We start from the raw sequence: 21,775 nt of genomic DNA on the forward strand, positions 1-21,775 counted from the left end.
CCCAGGGACCCTGAATCTAAATCCGTGCCGCCTGTGAGGCCCAAGGAGACAGAAACCATGTTGATTTCTCTCAGTAGAGACCACAGCTGTCGCCCAGAGGAGAAAGTACCATCAGAAATTACTCGGAGGTCTTTACAAAAAAGACTCTGTAATGACAGTTCCTAGGTCTGGGGGCCTCCATCTGGCACAACCGTGCTTGTCTTTGGAGACAGAGCGAGCCTGTAGACGTCTGGGTTCCTCTTTGTTGGGAGGACCCCTGAGGAAGCAGGTCCTGAGTGCCCGACGGGCCTGGCACTCCTTGGCTCCTTGACTGGGCACAGTGGGATAGTAACACACTGCACAGTTACTCGTATGTGTTCAAAGATATTTGAAAAATAAAGCGAATTTTTGAGCTGCTCTTATCCACGTGATGTCCTAGGTTCAGGAAAAGCATAAAGAAGAAAAACACCACGTTTGCCTTGCTGTCCAAAGACGTCAGCTCCAGCTTGCTGCCGTGTCTCCTTCTGCTCTGTCCTGTGCCAGGGCTCCTGTTAGAGGGCTCACCTGTGGCCTTCCCAGCAGCAGGATTGTTGGCTGACTTTTCTGGGCCACTGGGCTGAACCCCCAAGGCTTCCCGGCATTTGTTCGGGCTGTGGGGGTGAGGGTGTTGTTGTTCAGTCGCTCAGTCGTGTCCGACTCTTTGTGACCCCATGGACTGTAGCATGCCAGCCTTCCCTGTCCTGCACCAACTCCCAGAGCCTGCTCAAACTCATGTCCATTGAGTCGGTGATGCCATCTAACCACCTCATCCTATGTCGTCCCCTTCTCCTCCTGCCTTCAATCTTTCCCAGCATCAGGGTCTTTTCTAATGAGTCAGCTTTTTGCATCAGGTGGCCAAAGTATTGGAGCTTCAGCTTCAGCATCAGCCCTTCCAATGTACTGATTTTCTTTAGGGTTGACTGGTTTGATCTCCTTGCAGTCCAAGGGACTCTGAAGAGTCTTCTCCAATACCACAGTTTGAAAGCATCAATTCTACAGTGCTCAGCCTTCTTTATGGTCCAACTCTCACGTCCATACACAACTACTGGAAAAACCACAGCCTTGACTAGACCTTTGTCTGGGGTGTTCAGGGATGTCTTCTCCAGGGAGGTGGCCCAGCTGTCTGGGAGAGGGTGCTGCGGAGGGGCGGCTGTATTCCTCACACCTGCCTCACTCCCCACAGACACCTGTGCCGACCCTGTCACAACCGCGAGAAGGCCAAGGGCCTGGGCAAGTACATCTGTCAGCGCTGCCACCTGGTCATCGACGAGCAGCCCCTCATGTTCAAGAATGACGCCTACCACCCTGACCACTTCAGCTGCACCCACTGCGGGTAGGGGGAGAGCTGCTTGGAGGTGGGACAGCCACCCAGGGCAATTATGGGGCTGGAGAGGAGGACCAGGTGGGCAGAGGAGCGACGGGAGAGTGGGGTGCAGGGGAAGGTAGAATGGGGGCCCGGGGGCAACCGTGCAGGAGACTCCTCTCTTTGGGGCTCCGTTCAGGGAGGACTGGAGACTCAGAGTTGCACGAGGGACGAGAGAGGAAGGAGAGGCTGCAGAGCCCCTCCTCGGGTCTGTCCCAGATGCCCAGTCTGATCTAGGGGCGGAGGGGCCAAGAACAGATCTGTGCCAAACACAGGCCTCCTTCTGCGAAAGCTGAACGGGAATCCCATGCCCCGGGGCGTGTCTGGGGCACAGGAAGTCTCCAAAGAGAGCAGAGATGAAAGCACCGCCTGCCTGAGGGGCTCTGCAGCGACAGAGCTGGAGTTGGGGGCTGTCCGGAAGCTGCTTCCTTGGGTCTGCAGGGGTGGGAGCTGGGCAGCGCCCTTACCGGGGGCTCTGCATTGTCTTCCAGGAAGGAGCTGACCGCAGAGGCCCGGGAGCTGAAGGGTGAGCTCTACTGCCTGCCCTGCCATGACAAGATGGGGGTCCCCATCTGCGGGGCCTGCCGCCGGCCCATTGAGGGCCGGGTGGTCAACGCACTGGGCAAGCAGTGGCATGTGGAGGTGAGTGAGGCCGGTGTGGACAGCAGGTGGGGGCCCCGGCTCACGCTCACACTCCCTCCCAGCCCTGGGCCGTGCGGCCGGCTCCCAGAACTGACCTTCCTCTTGGGTGCTGCCCTTCCTGGCCCCTGGACGGGGACAGGTCAGTCCCTGGGGCCCAGAGACCTGGGCACACAAAGCATGGCCAAGCAGGCACACCACCCCCCAATCTTCCTTTCCCTCCTGGCCTTCTAGAGGATTCCAAAGTCCTGAGACACCCCCACCCGTCCTCCCTTTCCTGGTCTTCTAGAAGATTCCAAAGTCATGAGAACGCCTTGGGGACACAGGTCCGGGGCGCCCTGTGGGATTGTGGTTGATGGAAGTGTCTGTGTGTACTGTGCAAACGGGAGCTCAGCCCACCTGCGGGCAAGATGGTCAGGTGTGTCCCACTGGGTCACACTGGGGGCTCCACTGGGGGCTCTGGCACTCACAGTCACTATCTGGAAGAGAGGTATGCAAGCCCGTGGCTAGGCCAGCTCTGTGTCCCACAGGCTCTGCCTTGGGTGGCCCCTCTGTGAGGGTCCTGATGTGGCCCCTGGCCCCCAGCCCCCCATGGGAAGGTGAGTCATCACACCCAAAAGCCTCCCTGAGTAGGAAGACGTGTCCGGTGACTCTGGGCTTGTAGAGACAGAGGAGTCTGCGGGAGTGCAGCCCTCTGTGCTCCAGGCACCTCACCAGCACCTGACCCCTTGGGCTGCGGGTGCCTAGCAGCGAGGAGTGAGGTCTGCTGAGCAGGGTCAGCTCACGGAGGTGTCGGCCCCACGGCCCTCCTGTGGGTCCACCCCATCAGCCTCTGGGCTGCCTCCTGGGGTCACTGCCGTCTCCTGGGGAGGTGGCTCCTGCTCCGACTCTGCCATCCCTGCCCCTCGCTCCCCTCCCCAGCACTTCGTCTGCGCCAAGTGTGAGAAGCCGTTCCTGGGGCACCGGCATTATGAGAAGAAGGGCCTGGCCTACTGTGAGACCCACTACAACCAGGTGCGGCTTGAGGCAGGGCAGTGGGATGCGGTGCTGCGGGAAGCCAGTCAGGGCGGGCTGGCCGGAGAGGGTATGGGGCAGCCTCCTCCCCTGGGAGCCCCCATGGTGGGTGCTGAGTGGGGGCTGTGCCACAGGCCTGTGTGCTGAGTGTCTCGGGACCTGGGCAGCCCCTGTGACCTCAGTGTCTCCGTTTGGGAAATGTGCCCTGTGGCCAGGCCTGTCGTGGGGACTGAGTGAGATGGCATGTGGAGTCCTGGGCTCTCGGGGTGACCTGCGGCAGGCCCCCTCCCTCCTACCAGGCCCAGAAAAACCGCCCAGACCACGCCCCTCAGGACACCAGGGCGGCGGAGGGGCCTTACAGGGGGCAGCACCTCCACCTGTGTTTCCTGGGGGGGCGGTGATTCTGACCAGCCCTCAGGCCCGGGAGGCCTAGGAGGGCCGGGAGGCCCTGGCAGATGACAGGAGCTGCCCTTTGGGGCGGGGTGGGGCCACACCCCTGGCCCAGGGCCGGGGGCATGAATGCCAGCAGCCTGTTTAAGCCCCTGCTCTGTCCACAGCTCTTTGGCGATGTCTGCTACACCTGCAGCCACGTGATCGAGGGCGATGGTGAGGCCCACCCCACCCCCCGCCCCGTCCCTGTGCCGACTTCCTGCCCCAGCCCCTGTCCCCCGCACTCTCTGGGCTTGTGGGTCTTGCAGCTGTGTGCCCAGCTGCCCCTCCCTGCTCACAGGGGGCCCTGTGGCTGACCTGTGGGGTCACTGAGCCTGCATCTGCCCCCACAGTGGTGTCAGCCCTCAACAAGGCCTGGTGCGTGCACTGCTTCTCCTGTTCCACCTGCAACAGCCGGCTCACCCTGAAGTAAGTGGCGTGCCCACCCGCCACAGCAGCCTCGCCCCGCCCCACCCCCACTCCCGCGCCCCGCCCCCGCCCCACCCCACTCCCGCGCCCCGCCCCCGCCCCACCCCGACTCCAGCGCCCCGCCCCCACTCTCGTCCCCCGCCCCCCCCCACTCCCCCTGCCCCCGGGCGGGAGAGGAGCCACACAGTGGAGACCCACACAGCACCCCTCTCCTCCCCTTCCCGCTCCTGGAGCCTGCTGGGGTCTCCTGTTGGAGTTGGCTTTCCGTGGTTTCTCCCCTTCATTGGGCCTTACCCTGAACGCCCACTGACATCGGCCCCTGGGGATGCAGTGGGCACAGGGGCAGCTCCCACCCCGAGCAGGGAGGTCCAGGGACCCTCAGGGCCCAGTGGGAAGAAGAGTCACACTGAACTTTGGGGGAGGAAGAGCCCGGAGCAGCACGCTCAGAGCCAAAGGAAGCAGACCTCCTCGGAGAATGAAAGGGGCAGGACAGCTGGAGCTGGAGCCTGGTTTCCCAGGACAGCAGGGAAGGTTCTGGAGTGTCAGCATTCAAGAAAAGTCTGGGCAGAAAGGGAGGCCTGGAGGCCCATCTCCTACCTCCAGAGGTCTACCGTGACCTCTGGCCACAAAGTCACGCCCAGGGCGGGGGACAGGCTGCTGTGTGGGAGGCGGCGTGCTCCGGGCCCAGAGGAGACCCCCACCCCTCCTGACCGCTGCCCGTCCTCCCCAGGAACAAGTTTGTGGAGTTCGACATGAAGCCCGTGTGTAAGAGGTGCTACGAAAAGTTCCCGCTGGAGCTGAAGAAGCGGCTCAAGAAGCTATCGGAGCTGGCAGCCCGCAGGGCTCAGCCCAAGTCCTCGGGCCTCCACCCTGCCTGAGAGGCCCGCCCACCTGGCTGCTTCCTGCTGGGTGCTCCTCTGCTGCCTGAGGCTTCACTCTGCACTTGGGCTCCCTGAACCTGCGGCATCTCGCTCCTGTCTCTGTGCTCAGCATCCCTCCTCCTCCCCGCCACCTTCGAGCATCCCTTCTCTCCCTCCTCCCACGAGGCCATGGGGCAGGGGCCTGGGTGTAGTGAACCTGTGACAGGCCCACATCCGCAGTTTCGGCCCAAGGTCCTCCAGGGCCAGGAACAGATAGGGGCCGGTGCCACCTGACTCAGCCTGCCCTGCCCTGGCCTGTCCTGTCCCATCCCTGCAGGAGGCCTCCTGGCAGCGTGGCCAGCCTCCGCCCCTCGTGGCACAGATGGAGCCCCCAGCCGGGCAGCCGCCCTGGGCCCTAGGCCATGTGGGTGAGGGCCCTCCGGTAAACTGTCCTATCCCCACCACGTGCTCACTCAGTCAAGGAGGATCCCAGGACCCAGACCAGGCCGACACATCCTGCACTTCACCCCACACAGCAGCTGGAGGGGCCTGGCGCACCCCGCCTCTGGGGCACATGCTGACTCCCTGGGTGCAGTCTGGAGCCAGGAGGCAGTGGGCCCCAGTGGGTGGTTCGTTCCTGCCCTCCAGGAAGGATGTTACACTCGCACAATGAATGAAGGCTTCTTTACACCACCGCAGGGCCTGTGTGGTTTGTGGCATCAGGGTGGACGTGCTACCTCAGTGAGAGAAAGACAAAGACCAGACTGGACAGGCATCCCAGGGCCAGGCTGCAACGGGGCCTGGAGACAAGCTCAGCAGAGACCCTCAGTCCTTGAGGGCTGGCCCCGTGGGTGGAGTTGGGGGACAGGCCGGCTGGGGCGGTCCAGGGCGAGCCCAGGCTCCACAGCCCTGCATGCAGGTCTGCCCTGTGTGTGGGCAGAGGGGCCCACAGCTCCTCCAGCAGAACCCCCGGCAGCCTCCCGTGCTCAGAGTCCTGCTGGGGACGGGGGAGAGGTGTGCCAAAGGCCCATAGGGAGTCTGAGAAGCAGGAAGGGAAGGAAGTGGAAAGAAGGGTGAGACATGAAGGAAGTCATTCTCTGAGGATGAAGCTGTCCTCCCTTGTCCCTGGGGGGATCATAGTGCTTTTTGCTTTTTGCAGAAGGAACTTTTCCTGGCCAGCACCTCCTGGATCTCCTGCCCATCTAACCCGCAACCCTCTTCTCTCATCGACACACACACCCCAGTGCTCCATGAACGTTTATTGAACACTTCTACGGGGGTCCTCTCCATCATCCACCCATCAGCTGGGAGGCCTACCACTCCCAGTGCTGCCCTGGGCTCCTGCCTTTGCCCCTCATAGTCAGCACCCAGGGGAGGGACCCACTGGGGTGCCAAAGGGTGGGAGGGGGTGTTCTGGGGAGAGGGCAGGCCTCAGGCCCAGAGGAGGGCCCTGGGTAAGCCCCACAATGACCCCTGACTGGGGAGGGCGGCTGAGTGGGCCAGAGGACCCTGCTGCTACGGGTGGCTTGGGACTGAGCCGCGGGGGGCCCGCTGCCGGTTCACGGCGCTTATCAGCTGCTGCACATATGAGGTCAGCAGGTCATCCATCTTGTAGCCCTGCGTTAAGGAAAGGTGGGTTATAGTTAGGCAGGGCGTGGACCAGGGCTTAGGGGGCCCAGCTGCCTCAGTGACACCCCAGGCAGACGTGGTAAAGAGAGAAGCAGGACTGTGTCTGGGCCCTGAGTACTCATCCCTCCTGGGACCACAAAGGCCCCTGCCAGGCCTTGATGCCCCCGAGTGACATGCCCAGCCCTCCTCGCACTGCACCTCCGTCGAGTCCTCCACCAGCCCAGCCTGGCCTGTCCCTGCCAGGCGTGGGAGCCGGGCCCTCCCATGAGCAATTCACCCGGTGGCATCAGGGGTCAGGCTGAGGGAAACCTAGTGTCCAGAGCCTCTGGGCGCTTTGTGTCTGGGCTAGGAAAAGGGACCTGGGGCACTTGGAAGGCCCCCCAGGCCTGGAGCTCACCAGAGAGGTCTCACACAGCAGGCGGCTGCCCCGGCCCAGCCCCGCCAGCACCATGTGGAAGTAGGTGCTGCCGCTGCTCCAGCTGGCGATCTTGGTGAAGGGGTAGGTGGTGAGCAGGTCCTGTGGCCACAGCAGGCGGGTGGGTCAGAGCCAGCCCAAGCCCAGGAGGTCTGAGGGGCCCCGGGGCTGCATTGCTGCCCCGGATCCTCTAGAGCCCAGGGCCGACGTGTAGGAGGACGGGCACCCAGCCCCCCTGCACGGGGGCCCCCCCGGTCCTGCCAGGGCCCTCTGCTACCTTGGTCTTGGGGTGGATGAGCAGGACCCCGTGCCGGTTGATGGCAATGAGGATGATGTCCGGGTGGGAGGGCTCCGAGGTTTGCTGTGGAGGGAGGGTGTCACGGGGATCACAGCCCCTCCCTGAGACGCAGCCACGCATACGTGCCCTCCCAGACCTGGCTGTGGCCCTGCCTGTGGCCTGTCTGCAGGAGAAGCTCAGGCTGCCGGGGCCAGAGCTGTGTGGGGCCTGCTTGGCCAGGACAGCGGGTCTGGGGTGCCACCTACCTTCACCTCAAAGAAGGCAGACCCAAAGGTGGGCCACCGGCAGATCCACTTCAGGAAGGCCACCTTGGCCTCCTCCACCGTCTTGTCCTTGTGCTTGTTGCAGGCCAGGAGGATGTTCTAGGGGAATCCAGGACCAGTGAGGTCTCAGTGGAGACCACAGCTTGGCTGGCCCACCACCCGAGGCTCTGCGGCCCCAGCCAGAGCAAAAGCCGCTGCCCGAGGCCGGGGGTGGCAGACCCAGTCCACCCTCCCACAGCCACACGTGGGCAGGACCCCTACAGGGGCAGCAGCCAAGGGCCCCCTCCCCAGCCCCCAACAAGGACCTTCTTCCATTCCTCTGGGGACATTAGGCGCGTGAGGTTCTCAGGCACGAGTTCCCGCAGGATCTTGGGGATGCTGGCTAGCTGGGGCCGGTCATCACCAAACCTGGCCTTGTAGATTAGGCCGGCCAGGTGGATGGCATCCTCCCTGGAACACTTGTGGAACCCACGCAGGTACTTGGGCAGCTCCTGGGTGAAGGAAAAGCTGGATTTTAGGCTCCTGCCACCCCCAGCTTTGCGCTCAGGTGGTAGCCCAGTAGAATGTAGGAAACGGAGCCTGCAGAGAGATAAGGTCCTCAGGGTTAGGTTTCCAGCAGAGGGAAGATGGCTGAGCGCCTCGCTGGAGAGCCGGGCCTGCTCTACCCCTTCGGGGCAAGGCCTAGCACTTGGCAGGCTCGGGACCCTCTGGGTCCTCCCCTCGCCGGTAGGCATGTTGCAGGTGAGGGTACAGCCACTGTCTGCAGGTGCCGCTGCCCCAGGCAGTGCTCTCCATCTGCTCCTGGCTCCAGAACCCTGACCGACCACGAGGCCCTGGGCAGGAGGTGGGTGGCCCTGGGCAAAGAGGCCATGCCCCACTCTGAGGGCAGGTGTGACTGAGAAGAGTGGCCCCAACACCCCCAGGAGGGGCAGCCCGGTACCTGGTGGTAATGAAGGATGGTGTCTGCCTTCACATCTTTCCCAGGGGCCACGTTGAGCCACAGTTTCCGCATGAAATATACCTGATAGGGGATTGTCACAGGGGCCCCTGGGCAGGGGCAGCAGTGAGCACAGAGCCTGTCCCTGGCCAGCCAGGCTCTGAGGCTTTATCCCCACTCCTGCACCCCGCCACTTGGCCCTCCCATGTCGCTGCTGTGTCTGCTGCCATGACCTCCCCTTTGGAAAGCCCCCATACCTCTCTCCCTGGCCCCCAGCCCTTCCTCAGCCTTCAGGATGAGTGGGCGCTCCTGGATCTCCCTGCGGGGTCAGACTCCCTTCTGCCCCTGTGCACCCTTCATCACCCCAAAGTCCGGCCATGTGTTCCAGGCCTGCCCCAAGCCCAGCCCCTGCCCGAGCTGGTAGAGTTCTCAGGGCAGGGCCTCACTGCCTGGCCCCAGGCCTGGCCACACCCATGAGCCAGGGGACCTGAGGAGAATGAATGAATAAATGGGCATAGGCCATGCGGGAGGGTCCCGGGGAGCTGTCTGACCCTGGTCCAGGAGGCAGACAAGCTCTGCTTCACCTCATATCCCAGCAACACCCTCCTTTGTGGCCCCAGCCTGGCTCTCAGAGCCTTCTGCTCACCTTCCTTCTGGGGCTTGTTCTTCTTTACCCAGTCGGACACATGCCGCAAGGAGTCAAAGAAGAAGTCTCCCTCCTTCTGGCTGATGACCTGGGGCAGGTGGAGAGGAGGGTACAGGCAGGCAGGTGTGCAGGAGGCCAGGTGTCACCCTGGGGCTCTGTGACCCCTCTCGCCTGTGTGCCTGTGAACCTCGGCGGGGCTGGCCCAGTGCTGGTGGGAGACCCCCACCCGCCTTAACCGCCTTCCCTCCCGCCCCCTGGCGTGCGGGCCACACACCTTGTCTGCGATCTTGATGAAAAGGCTGCAGCCCTCCCAGGAGGCAAGCTGCAGCCGGGCGGCGATGCTGTCACAGGCGTCCCGCACCCGCGTGTTGGCACCCACCTCCAGCATCTGGGCAGAGAGGCAGCCCGGCTCAGCTCTGGATAACCCTCTGAACCCTGCTGGCTAAGGCTGGGCGTGCCCTGTCCTGAGAAGGGTGAGACTACCCCTCTAGAAACCTGGCCAGATGTGTGCACTATTCTGTCACAGGGCTCACTGTCTCGGGGTACCCAAGAGGCCTGGCTGTTTCAACTTGCTCTGAGAGCCTGCAGCCAGACTGGGAACTTCCCATCATGGGCTCTGCCATCTCTAGGCCACAGTCCACTTGGGGAGGGCCGTGAGGTCATCACCCCCACTTCCCCTCCCTCCACTGCTGCCATTTAGCCAAGGTCTCCCACTGGAGGAATGGATGGCAACCCACTCCAGCACTCTTGCCTGGAGAATCCTTTGGACAGAGGAGCCTGATGGGCTACAGTCCATGGGGTCGCACAGGGTCAGACACAACTGAGTGACTTAGCACGCACGCATGCACTCCCAACTCGCACCTGGCTCTTCCGCTGTCCCCAACAGCCAACTGGGCTCCATCCATAGGCACCTCATGGGCTCCCTGCTCACTGTGGCCCCAGGGCTGGGTGGAAGCCCCAAGGGGCCTCTAGGCCCTGGAACTCAGCCTCGTTGCCCAGCCTCCTGGCCTCCTCACTCCTGTGCCTGGCCTGGAAGGCCCCCCACGCCTTTGGGACATCCCAACTCCCCGCCATACTACAACCTGCCCAGGGCCAGTAGTCCCCTGCATGGCGCGGAGCTCCTGAGGGCACCCAGCACTCAGTTCATGCTGGTGGGGGCCAGCAAAGCAGAGCAGTATTTTCACAGGAGAGGGGCTAGGAGCGCACAAGGGGAGGCAGTCCATTCGAACTCACACAGCTGTGTCTGTAGGCGTCTCCCAGCCCTCCTAGAGTGACCCCAGTGGGGAGGTGCCTTGCTCTGGCTGTGAGCCCCTGGTGGTGTGGGGGGCGGGGCGGGGAGGCTCACCTCACTTGTGTCGTTGGGCAAGTAGACCTTGTGGCAGATGCGGGAGACGTTCTGCTCAGCGGCCTCCACCTCCACCTGGTGCGGCGGCTGCTTCCGGGGCCCTGTCCTGGAGCCAAGTGCGTGCTGCATAGGCCACCCACCACCCCCACCCAGGCCGGGCCCCAGCACCAGCCTCTGAGCTCAGCTATGTGCCATGCACACAGCAGAAGCTAACCCCAGAGACATGCACAGTGGTGCCCAGGTCAGGGCGGGGAGCTGCCCTGTGGAGGCGCTGGGCACATGGCCCATAGGAGGCGGCAGAGGCCAGCCTGGCCTCATCTCCCAGGAGCCCCGAGGTTTGAGGACACGTGGGGAGAGGACCAGGCTGGGCAGGCCACCAGTGGGCAGGGCGGGTCGTGTTCCCATCTTCACATAGCTGGGCATCGGGTACGGGCCTCTTCATGACCCAGGTGGCCACTCGTGGCCAGGAACTCTGCCAACCCCTCCAGCCTCCCCGCAGCCCTCCTGGGCCTCTCTTGTGTCTTCCTCCCTGGTGGCTAGGACCGGGTCCTATCTCCCCAGACTGACACCACTTCAGACAGGAAGCTGAGTCTGGCTCCTCTGGCGGGTGTCCCCACTGGAACATGATCCTGGGAGACTGGAGGCCCCCCCCTCGCCCGGCACTCCCAGACCAACGTTCCAGGGGCACCTAGGAGTTGGTAGGCTCACCTCAGGACCCTCTGGATGCGGCGGCTGCAGTCAGGGGCCAGCACCTTCCTTCTCCGCGTGTCTATGAACTTCTGGGCGTGCGGCAGCAGCGCCTTGCCGGGTGGGAAGAGGCCGGTGCAGAGCCATAGCAGCTGCCAGCCCCGCTCCTCGCTGTACCTGTGGGCGGCAGCACAGGTCAGCCCAGGAGGGGCCCCTCCTGGAGGCCCGGCCCGCCAGCACTGCAGGGAGATGGGGCTCTTTGTAGGATTATCATGTGAGCAGAGGCCTGCCTGAGGCCCTGGGCAAGGAGGCCACTGCCCTGCTGCCAATGCCACCAAAGCCTTCCTGCTCACAGGAAGGGAGGGAGTGCTATCATGCCCATTTTGTGAAGGAGAGCACTGAGGTTTAGAGAGGCCAGGGGACAAAGGAGACAGGGTCGGAGAGGCATGGCTCAGGGCAAGAAGTCCCAACACCCCCCCCGCCACAATGTTACAACGAAGGCTGCCTTTACGAGGTGGGGGCTGGGGGAAGGACCAAGGGGGCCCCGGGCACAGCAACCCTGTGCCCACTGCCTTCCATCCCTCCTTGCTGCCCACAGACCTCTTGGTGTTGTGCGTCAGCTGCTTCAGGATCTGGCAATAAACCTCATCCTGCAGGACGGCCTCCTGGAGGGCTGATGAGAAGATCTGGTCGGTGAGCTCCAGGGAGGTCCAGGCCTGCCGAGAGGGGTAGTCACCCATGTACCTGAGGATGGGTGCAGCCGTCAAGGAGCAGCGCCTCTCACCACTGATCCTGAGTCTGGCCCGGAGCTGATCCCGCGCCCCTGCCGGGGCACTTCACTGCCTCCGGAGCAGCCCCCTGCCCTGAGAGGCCTGGCCCTCGGGTGGGCTGGCCGTGGGGCCCGTGCCCACAGGCTTGGCGTGGGGTTGGGGCAGGCCGGCCGGGAAAGGATATCGATGAAGATCTGACAGGCAGCATCCCGCAGCTCAGCGTTGGCGTGGACGCGCCGGAGCAGTGGCTGTCGCAGGGGCTCGGCCGAGTGGGCCCACAGCTGCCCGCGGGTCCGGGTCAGGGGCAGCATGGCTCTGCTGACACTCTCCTTCTCTGGGACCCTGTGGGGGTGGGGGCCAGGTCAGGGTGTGTGCTGCTGACAGTCTCCTTCTCGGGGACCCTGTGGGGGTGGGGCCAGGTCAGGGTGTGTGCTGCTGACAGTCTCCTTCTCGGGGACCCTGTGGGGGTGGGGGCCAGGTCAGGGTGTGTGCTGCTCCTTGCTCCTGTGGGCCATGCACACACAGTGCAGAGAGAGCCCAGGCTTCCAGGGTGGGCCCCCACGGGGATGCCCTCCGCACCCACAGCACTCCGCTAAGAGACAGGTGGGTCATGTCAGGGTCAGAGGGCCCCCTCCTGGCCCAGGGAGCCCACGTGGGCACTGCTTCTGCTTTCATGGACCTGAGTCCCCAGGGAGCACAGAAGGGCTGGTTGGGGTGGGGCCTGGGATGGAGCAGGGTGGGCACCTAAAAAATTCATAGGAGAATTCCTCCAGGGTGTGCAGGTTCTCCTCGGGCTGCTCCTCGGGGGGAGCCTCTGTGGGCCTTCCCTCCTGGGCCGCCAGCTTCCGCTTCTCTGGTGACATGGCCAGCAAGCTCTGGGGGTGGGGGTGCACAGGTATGGTGTCCAGAAGGCCCCACCCATGGGCTCCTCCTGGCCAGGTGTCCTCAGAGACTTGGGAGGGGCCGGGCCACAGGGCTGGACAGGCCTGGACCTACCCATCCTGTGTCACCTGCTCTAGAACCCAGGACCAGTGACGCGATGTTTCTGAACCTGTTTCCTTTTTCTTCAGGGGGCGCTCAGGCCCACCAGGCTCTCCTCTCCTGGGGCACTTCTCTTCAGGGGTATCCCTCACCCTGGCCCTGCTGGCCTGGCCCCCCACCTCCTTCGGGCCTTGTCACTGAAGTGTCTGTCCCTCAGGGAAGTCCTCCTGGACAAGGTGAGCCCCCTCCTAGAATCTGCTCCTGTAACAAGTGCTGCTTCTTGGTGGCACTTTGCACACTTGCCATCAAGTCGTCATTCATCCAAGTCTCCTTGAAGGTGGAGATTCTACGGTGTTTGATACTGTATTGTGGTACAGGGCATGCAGTTGGCACTCATACATGCATTTGGGAGGCCTATCTGTCCTGTCTCCCTGGGCGGGGGCTGGGGGCGCTGGTCTTGGGGGTTAGGGTGGAGTGGTTGTCAGGGGTAGGGAGACTTGAGCCCCCTTGGGTCAGGGTTTTTAAACGACATTGAGGCAAGATGGGTTTACCCCCAGGATGCTCCCTGGTGGGAGGGATGCGCACTGATTGAGCACCTGCTGAGTGCCAGGTGACACCCCAGCCACTCACTGCACAAGCACTTCCTGCCTCTCCCAGAGGGGCGGCAGGGCTGGCAGGGCTGACATGACACCCAGGCTTTCTGGGGGGTGGGCCCAGGCACCTGAGCTAGGACCCCAGGCCTGGCCTCTCAGCCTCTTCCACAGGTGCCCAGGGGTGCCAGGCTGAGGGCAGGCGAGCACGTGAGTTACCAGCAGCTGTGCTGAGGGCTTGGTGACTGTCGGGATGGTGTAGAGGCAGGAGGTAGGCACCAGTCCCGTCTTCTCGGTCCGGTCATTCTGGGCCAGGGTCCAGTTCTCAGAGGCCAGCAGCCCCTGCTTCTTTGTCAAGATCAGCAAGTCCCCCTTCTTGAAGGGCAGGAGGGTGGAATCCTCTACAGTCACATGGACACACACAAGAGACAGAGAAGACAGTTTCCCCAGGGTTCAGTGGAGGCCAGAGGCCCTGCTGGCATCCTGTGGGTGGTCCCCTCTGACAGGTGAGGAAACAGGGACACAGAGCAGGGGGCCCAAGGCCACCCCGAGAGTGACTGGGGGTGGGATTCCCTGAGCTCAGGCACTCGGGGGGCCTGGACAGGCACAGCTGGGCAGGCAGAAGCTGGGGAGACCTGCTCAGAGGCCTGACCAGGAAGTGGCCAGGGAGCCGTGAGGCAGATGGACCAAGGGGACAGAGGACTGGCAGGCTGTCACCACACCTGCCCAGGAGCTAAGTGACCCGTCTGAGCTTGTTTCCTCAGCTATAAGATGGAGAATATCACCCTTCCCTCCTAGGGCGGCTGTGAGGATGAGATGGGCCGTGGGGACAAAGCTTCTGCTGATGTTTCCAGCGCAATTAAGACCCTATGCACAGCCCTCCCCTGCTCCCCTACTTTCTGAAGCCTGATTTCCAGCTGTGCTGAGGGAAGCTGTGGCCATCAACGAGACCACCAGGCCTCACCCCGCTCCCATCCCCACCCGCAAGCTAAGCGGCCCTGGACAAGCTGCGTTCCTCCTCTGAGCCGCCAATCCTTGTCTGCAACACTGGATAACGGTGGCTGTGGGGATGGTGTGCACTGCATGGGCTGGTGACCTGGCTGGCTCTCCCCCTGCTTCCAGAAGAAGGGCATCCCTCAGTGCCCTTCACTTTGGAGGGGCTGAGAGCCCTCCTGAACTCCCTTATCTTGCAGGAGGGAGGGCCTTGCCCATGGGTGACCCTGAGTGCTTTGTGGCCTCTCCCTCTCTCTGCTCGAGTCCCTCCCCTCCGCCTGCTTCGTGACCACCAGGGCCTGGCACAAGCAAGCCGCCCTCCAACCAGCCACATGAGTGGCCCCTCACCAGCCCCCTCCCCACCTGGCTGGGTACCTGTGGCCTTCCTGTCCTGCAGGGCCATGGCGAACACGGACCTCTCCTTCAAGCCCTCCAGAAACATGGCCACCAGCTCGGCGACGGCCACACTGCTGGGGGACCGGAACTCATACTCCTCTTCGTGCAGCGTGGACAGCATCAGCCTCTGCCCACCCCGGGCCTCCCTGACGGGGAAAGAGGGCAATGTGACCAGAGGCCTGCCCCACCCTCCCCCTGGGTCAGCCCCTCAACAGCCTGAGGGGTGACCTGCCCAAGTTACAGAGTCCAGAGTGCCAACCATCACACCATGAAGCCCTCTTACAGATGAGGAAACTCCAGTGTGTGTGGAGCCATACAGGGCCTGGGGCTGAGCATGGATCTGCCCTAGCCCCGGACTCTCTGTGTGCGTGGGCAGATGAGCCAGAGCTTAGGGTCCTGTTCTATGGGCTTCAAAGGCAGTGGTGGTGCCAAGCCTGTCTGTGGAGTCAGCTCTGGGCAGGCAAGGTGGTGGCCAGCGTGCAGGGCCACCATGGGGCCACTGCAAAGAAAGTTGGTGCTGAGATGGAGCTCCAGCCTGGGTGAGTTTGGGTGAGCTACCCAGCCTCTGTGGGCTTCCCTGGTAGCTCAGCTGGTAAAGAATCCGCCAGCAATGCAGGAGACCCTGGTTTGATTGCTGGGGTGGGAAGATCCCCCGGAGGAGGGCATGGCCACCCACTCCAGTATTCTCGTCTGGGAAATCCTATGGACACAGGAGCCTGGCGGGCTACAGTCCATGGGATCGCAGAGTAGAACGTGACTGAGCAACTAAGCACCTACCCTCTTCATGCCTGTTTATTCATCTGCAGAGTATGGAGTGATGGGGGGACTTATTGGAATAGAAGAGAGCACCTAGCACAGTCTGCCTCAGTAAGTGGTACCAGCATGTGCCCTGCACACACTAGGAATGACCTTAATGGTCATGCCACACTAGGGTGTGTTTTAACCAAGGAGGGGCTCTGGCAGGGCACAGGCAGGCCTTCCAGAAGGGCGTGGAGGCCTTCTCAGTAGATGAGAGCCGGGGGCAGGGTGTCTGGGGCACGCCTGGCATGCAAGGTGGTCCTCACTCTGCTCCATGCTCTGCACACACAGGCCTGTCCCTTGCTCCCTCTCCCAGACTGCTGGCACCTCCATGTGAACAGTACCCACCAGTGAGAAGAGAAGGAACCTATAAGTGAATGGACACTCCAAAGGCTGCAAGCTTATGTGCCTCTTTCCAGGGGAGCTGGGCTCTAGAGGAAGTTTGAGAGGGCAATCGGTGGTGTGTGGACACATTGCTGACCCCAGGACAGTAGAGGGCAGGGCCTGAGCCAATGGCCATTATGCCACACATATGATGCAGTGTGAGTCAGTCGGGCCCCCAGTAACAGTGTGCCCCATCCCTCTCCTGGTCTCTCCTGGAGCCCCAAGGACTGAGGTTGTGGGAAGGAGCAGGTTTGGGGCTTCCCTCGGAGCACCCACCTGTTGGTGATCAGACTCATGACCTCAATGAAAGAGAGTTCTAGGAGCACCTTCTCTTTCTGGTCCAGGAAGTACAGCCCCTTCCAGTTAACAGCCAAGATCAGCTGAGTCTTGGGCAGTTGGGGGCCTGGCAGAAGGAGAGAGGGGTATGAAGCCAGGGCTGGTCCAGGGTGGGGGCCCACTGGCACCCTCTTACACATCAGACACCATTACCTGAGAGTGTGGTGACTTCAAAGAGCCGAGAGAAGAGCAGCGGCCACTTCAGGCAGGCAGTGTCCACCACCTGCTCCTGCACAGTCAGTGGCCTGGCCCGCTTCTGGGTATAGGGTGCCTGCACGGAGGTTGCGATGATGAGTCACCTCCATCACTTATCCCTCAGCTAACTCCTCACCCGGTGCCCAGGGAGCTCATTTGCTGGATCATTCTGTGAAGTCTCTGCCTAAAGCCAGGCCAGTGTCCGTGAGAGTCAGGTGAGGGACTCTGGTGGGCTGGGGAGGGCCCATCACTGGTGGTTCTGATCCCTGCTTTAGAATCAGAGCTCCCAAGGGCCGGAGGGCCAGGCTGCTGCTCGCTGCCTGAGCCTGGAAGACAATGAGGGGCACGTGCAGCTATCTGTGGGCCCCCATCTGCGGGCTCAGACGGGCTCTCAGCAACACCGGCCTCCTGGGGCTGCGTGTTGCTCCGTGCTCAAGGCCCGCATTGGTGTCTGTGTCTGTGTGTTGGTGCTCCACTCTGCCTCTCTTCTACACTTTGGGAGGCATCTTTCAGGGACCTTCACCTCAACCCCCCTCCCCAGTCCTGTCTCACCTTCCTCCCTCCCTCACCCTTGGCTCTATCTGACCTTCACCCTTTCCTCTTCCCATCTCCACAGATCTGTAACATCCAGCTGGAAAATCGCCGGCTGTAACATCCAGTTGAGCCTTCCTGTTATGATTTGTTGGATAAAATGTTGTTTCTCTTGTTCCCTCTTTAAAAGGTGGTTGGGTAACATTCATATACTGAATCAGGGGATGTAAACGGACACATCCTGAGATTTGGTGCTTTGCAACACATATCAAGGATTTTAGAACATTCATGCGTGCTCATTCACGTTAGTCATGTCTGACTCTTTGCAACCCTATGGACTGTAGCCTGCCAGGCTCCTCTGTCTATGGAATTCTCCAGGCAAGAATACTGGAGTGGGTTGCCATGCCCTTCTCCAGGGGATCTTCCAAACCTAGGGACTGAATCCACGTCTCTTATGTCTTCTGCATTGGCAGGCTGGTTCTTTACCACTGGCACCACCTGGGAAACCCAACATTTGTACACTCTGAAATCCCTTTTCAAGAAATCAATCTTGATGAAATAACCATCAAGCATATAAAAGGTGTACAACGAGATTCACTTCATCGGTTTAACAGTGAAAATGGGACATGACCTTAAAGTTCACCAGTGAATGAATTGTAGCTCATGAATACAATACTATTCAGCCCTTAAAAACAGACTGGTATTTAGTGACACAGAAATAAGGGCCCAAACTATTAAGCGAAGTGAAGAAGTAGGTTTAAAGCTGTCTAATGATGATCCAATTTTTATTTTTTAAAAAGGTGTGTTTCCTAACAATGAGAAAACAGAAAGAGAAATTAAGGAAACAATCCCATTCACCATTGCAATGAAAATAATAAAATACTTAGGAATAAATTTACCTAAAGAAACAAAAGATCTATATATAGAAAACTATAAAACACTGATGAAAGAAATCAAAGAGGTCACAAATAGATGGAGAACTATACTATATTCATGGGTTGGAAGAATCAATATAGTGAAAATGAGTATACTACCCAAAGCGATCTACATATTCAATGCAATCCCTATCAAGCTACCAACAGTATTTTTCACAGAACTAGAACAAATAGTTTCAGAATTTGTATGGAAACACAAAAAACCTCAAAAGCCAAAGCAGTCTTGAGAAAGAAGAATGGAACTGGAGGAATCAACCTGCCTGACTTCAGACTATACTACAAAGCTACAGTCATCAAGACAGTATGGTACTGGCACAAAGAGAGAAATATAGATCAATAGAACAAAATAGAAAGCCTAGAGATGAATCCACGCCCCTATGGACATCTTATCTTTGACAAAAGAGGCAAGAATACACAACAGAGAAAAGACAATCTCTTTAACAAGTGATGCTGGGAAAACTGGTCAACCACCTGTAAAGGAATGAAACTAGAACACTTTCTAACACCATACACAAAATAAACTCAAAATGGATTAAAGATCTAAATTTAAGACCAGGAACTATAAAACTCCTAGAGAAAAACATAGGCAGAACACTCTCTGACATAAATCACAGCAAGATCCTCTATGACCCACCTCCCAGAGTAATGGAAATAAAAGCAAAAATAAACAAGTGGGACTTAATTAAACTCAAAAGCTTTTGCACAATGGAAAAAACTATAAGCAAGGTGAAAAGACAGGCTTCAGAATAGGAGAAAATAATAGCAAATGAAGCAACTGACCAATAATTAATCTCAAAAATATACAAGCAGCTCATGAAGCTCAACATCAGAAAAATAAACGACCCAGTCAAAAAATGGGCCAAAGAACTAAATAGACATTTCTCCAAAGAAGACATACAGATGGCTAACAAACACATGAAAAGATGCTCAACATCACTCATTATCAGAGAAATGCAAATCAAAACCTCAGTAAGGTACCATCTCACGCCGGTCAGAATGGCTGCTATCAGAAAGTCTACGAACAAATGCTGGAGAGGGTGCGGAGAAAAAGGCACTCTCTAACACTGTTGGTGGGAATGCAAACTAGTATAGCCACTATGGAGAACAGTGTGGAGATTCCCCAAAAAACTGGAAATAGAACTGTCATATGACCCAGCAATCCTACTGCTGGGCATACACACCGAGGAAACCAGAATTGAAAGAGACACGTGTACCCCAGTGTTCATCGCAGCACTGTTTACAATAGCCAGGACATGGAAGCAACCTAGATGTCCATCAGTAGAGGAATGGATAAGAAAGCTGTGGTACATATACACAATGGAATATTACTCAGTTATTAAAAAGAACATACTTGAATCAGTTCTAATGAGGTGGATGAAACTGGAACCTATTATACAGAGCAAAGTAAGTCAGAAAGAAAAACACCAATACAGTATTTTAATGCATATATATGGAATTTAGAAAGATGGTAACGATGACCCTATATGTGAGACAGCAAAAAGAGACACAGACATAAAGAACAGACTTTTGGACTCTGTGGGAGAAAGCAAGGGTGGGATGATTTAAGAGAATAGCATTGAATCATGTATATTATTATATGTGAAATAGATCACCAGTCCAAGTTCAATGCATGAAACAGGGCACTCAAAGCCAGTGCACTGGGATGACCCAGAGGGATGGGATGGGCAGGGAGGTGGAGGGGGGTTCAGGATGGGGGACACATGTACACCCATGGCTGATTCATGTCAATGTATGGCAAAAACCACCACAATATTGTAAAATAATTATCCTCCAATTAAAATAAATTAATTTTTTAAGTGTGCTTCTTGCATTCCAATCATATGCACATGTCAATTGTGTACATGTGAGTACAGCAGTCTAGAAGGATATGTACCACAGTGTTAAGAGGGATGAGCTCTTTGTTGTGATACTATTGGTGGTTTCCCTTTTTTCTTTGTGTTTGTCTTGTTTTCTGATTTATTTGTTAATGTCCACATTTTAGTGTTTACTGAAAAAAAATCAGTGAAACTTATGTTCCCTTTGGAAAAAACAGTGGCATAAATTTCCTAATTCTTTATTCTCACCCTATCTCCCCTTTCCCCAAATGATGATGCCACTTCTTACTCAAGTTCATTCGGGTTCATGTGCATCTCTTGTCTCCTCTGCTAGCCCTCGTACTAGCCCTAAAAAGTCCATGGCCTCTCCCCTGTAAACGCATCCACTCAGGCTGGGAAACAACAAAAATAATCCACAAGGTTTGCTTCCCCAAATTCCTGTTCAAGGATTGTCCCCAAGAAATGATAGCGACCGCCTTGGGGAACAAAGCTTCTGTGGTGAAGCTTGTGTGAGGAATATTAGGCAAAACAATTGGGTTTCTCTCTTGCAGGACTCCTCGGAGCCTTTCCTCAGGGCTGTGCACTGTGATTCCTGAAGAGCGGGACAAAGCAAGCTGCATTCCCCCACTGCAGACGTGCACAGGACCCTTGTCTGCAAACCCACACTGAGCACCTCCTTTCCTGTGGCTGGAATGCAGACTGCATTGGTCACCCTCCCTGCCCCGCTCTGAACAAGGGCAACGCCTGCTATCTGAGCCATGCACCTGGGACTCATCTCCTGCAGCCAGGCTGTCAACCCCTGACAAACCAGCACTGCACTGCCTTTGAACTGCCCACTGCTTGTCCTGCTGTTTCTTGGCTCCCGGTGCCACAGGGTAATTGAAGCCAGGAAGGCTTCCCTGGTGGCTCAGATGGTAGAGAATCTGCCTGCAAAGTGGGAGACCCGGCTTTGATCCCTGGGTTGGGAAGATCCCTTAGAGAAGAAAATGGCTACCCACTTCAGTATAATTGCCTGGAGAATTCCATGGACAGAGGAGTCTGGCAAGCTACAGTCCATAGGGTGTTAAAGAGTCAGACAAAACTGCGTGACTAACACACACACAAGCATTAACCAAAGGGCTTTATCCTCCCCCTTCCACCCCTCCTCACCCCATGCACAGCTCTTCTGCAGCACCAGCTGCAGCACGGAGCCCACCAGCCCTTAGAGATCCCTTTGCACCCTCAGGACACACTGCAGAGCAAAGCACCCTATGAGGAAGGAGGCTCTGACAGAGGGGTGGTTTGGGACAGCCCTGTGGGGAGGGGAAGAGAAGCAGGGGGACCAAGTCAGAGGGCTGTCTTCTTGGGGAGGAGGCTGTGAGCCTTCAGGAACCACCTTCACTTGCTGTGGGCTGACCAAGCAGGGGTAGAGGAGGGACAGCCCTCCCGCCGTCCAGGCCAGCATCGGGCATTCAGGGCCCAGCAAGGGGACACCAATAAGGCCCAGGGTGGAACTGAGGCCAAGGTGAGGGTGTGCTCATGGTCAGCAGCTGGGGATGCCTTCTTGCACCCAAAAGCCAAGGCCCACATTGAGCCTGTAGTAGAGACCAGTGGAGGACTGAGCTGCCCAGACCAGCCAAGATACCATCTTGTGAGGGGGGTGAACCTGAACAAGATTGTTTAAACCTGGAGACATAGGGCTATGCTGACCGGGAGGTTAGTCTCCATCCCCTCAGTGAGTAGGGACTCATAATGGGATCTCCAGCCCCTCTAAATACCAAGGGGCCCACCACCCCCAAAAAGAGCTTCATAGCCAGAGTACACAGGCTCTGGGGAGGCTGACCTTGGCATAGGTGGTGGTGACCAGGCTGGCCCACTTCTCTGGGGTCTTGGTCCTGTACAGCTTGGAGGGGACACAGCTGGGCAGCAGCTCCCGGATGGCCTGGCTCCCGGCCGAGGCACCGAGCTGCACATAGCAGTGCTGGGCCAGCAGCTCCACCAGCTCTTCCTCCTGCACGGCCCAGGCACACACACGGGAGCCAGGGTGGGGTGGGCATGTGAGAGCCCACTCTCCCCCCAG

The 21,775-nt window shown here is 58.9% G+C and overlaps 2 protein-coding genes across 9 annotated transcripts in view; one reads left to right on the plus strand and one right to left on the minus strand.

The window, feature by feature from the left end:
* The window catches only part of LIMS2 (LIM zinc finger domain containing 2), a 44,063-nt gene extending 38,618 nt beyond the window's left edge, over positions 1-5,445 (plus strand). For all 6 annotated transcript variants that reach the window (XM_019969028.2, XM_019969022.2, XM_019969045.2 and 3 more), the window contains exons 5-10: positions 1,202-1,351; positions 1,873-2,023; positions 2,942-3,034; positions 3,592-3,640; positions 3,817-3,892; positions 4,623-5,445. In XM_019969028.2, the coding sequence (XP_019824587.1) occupies positions 1,202-1,351; positions 1,873-2,023; positions 2,942-3,034; positions 3,592-3,640; positions 3,817-3,892; positions 4,623-4,770 (667 nt within the window). In that variant the 3' untranslated portion in view covers positions 4,771-5,445. The remainder of the gene's footprint in view (positions 1-1,201; positions 1,352-1,872; positions 2,024-2,941; positions 3,035-3,591; positions 3,641-3,816; positions 3,893-4,622) is intronic.
* A 551-nt stretch (positions 5,446-5,996) lies between these two features.
* Positions 5,997-21,775, minus strand: part of MYO7B (myosin VIIB) — a 103,317-nt gene continuing 87,538 nt past the window's right edge. For 2 of the 3 annotated variants that reach the window (XM_070801752.1, XM_070801748.1), the window contains 18 exons: positions 21,539-21,706; positions 16,374-16,491; positions 16,161-16,287; positions 14,682-14,848; positions 13,533-13,714; positions 12,487-12,617; positions 11,927-12,084; positions 11,573-11,726; positions 10,994-11,149; positions 10,286-10,391; positions 9,215-9,328; positions 8,941-9,028; positions 8,298-8,404; positions 7,663-7,848; positions 7,340-7,456; positions 7,074-7,157; positions 6,779-6,898; positions 5,997-6,369 (listed from right to left, as the gene is read on the minus strand). In XM_070801752.1, coding sequence (XP_070657853.1) covers positions 6,268-6,369; positions 6,779-6,898; positions 7,074-7,157; positions 7,340-7,456; positions 7,663-7,848; positions 8,298-8,404; positions 8,941-9,028; positions 9,215-9,328; positions 10,286-10,391; positions 10,994-11,149; positions 11,573-11,726; positions 11,927-12,084; positions 12,487-12,617; positions 13,533-13,714; positions 14,682-14,848; positions 16,161-16,287; positions 16,374-16,491; positions 21,539-21,706 — 2,385 coding nt within the window. In that variant the 3' untranslated portion in view covers positions 5,997-6,267. Of the gene's footprint in view, positions 6,899-7,073; positions 7,158-7,339; positions 7,457-7,662; positions 7,849-8,297; positions 8,405-8,940; positions 9,029-9,214; positions 9,329-10,285; positions 10,392-10,993; positions 11,150-11,572; positions 11,727-11,926; positions 12,085-12,486; positions 12,618-13,532; positions 13,715-14,681; positions 14,849-16,160; positions 16,288-16,373; positions 16,492-21,538; positions 21,707-21,775 lie in introns of all 3 variants that reach the window. The other variant, XM_070801744.1, reaches the window with a different exon arrangement.

This window comes from Bos indicus, chromosome 2 (assembly GCF_029378745.1).
Source record: "Bos indicus isolate NIAB-ARS_2022 breed Sahiwal x Tharparkar chromosome 2, NIAB-ARS_B.indTharparkar_mat_pri_1.0, whole genome shotgun sequence".
Lineage (NCBI taxonomy): Eukaryota > Metazoa > Chordata > Mammalia > Artiodactyla > Bovidae > Bos > Bos indicus.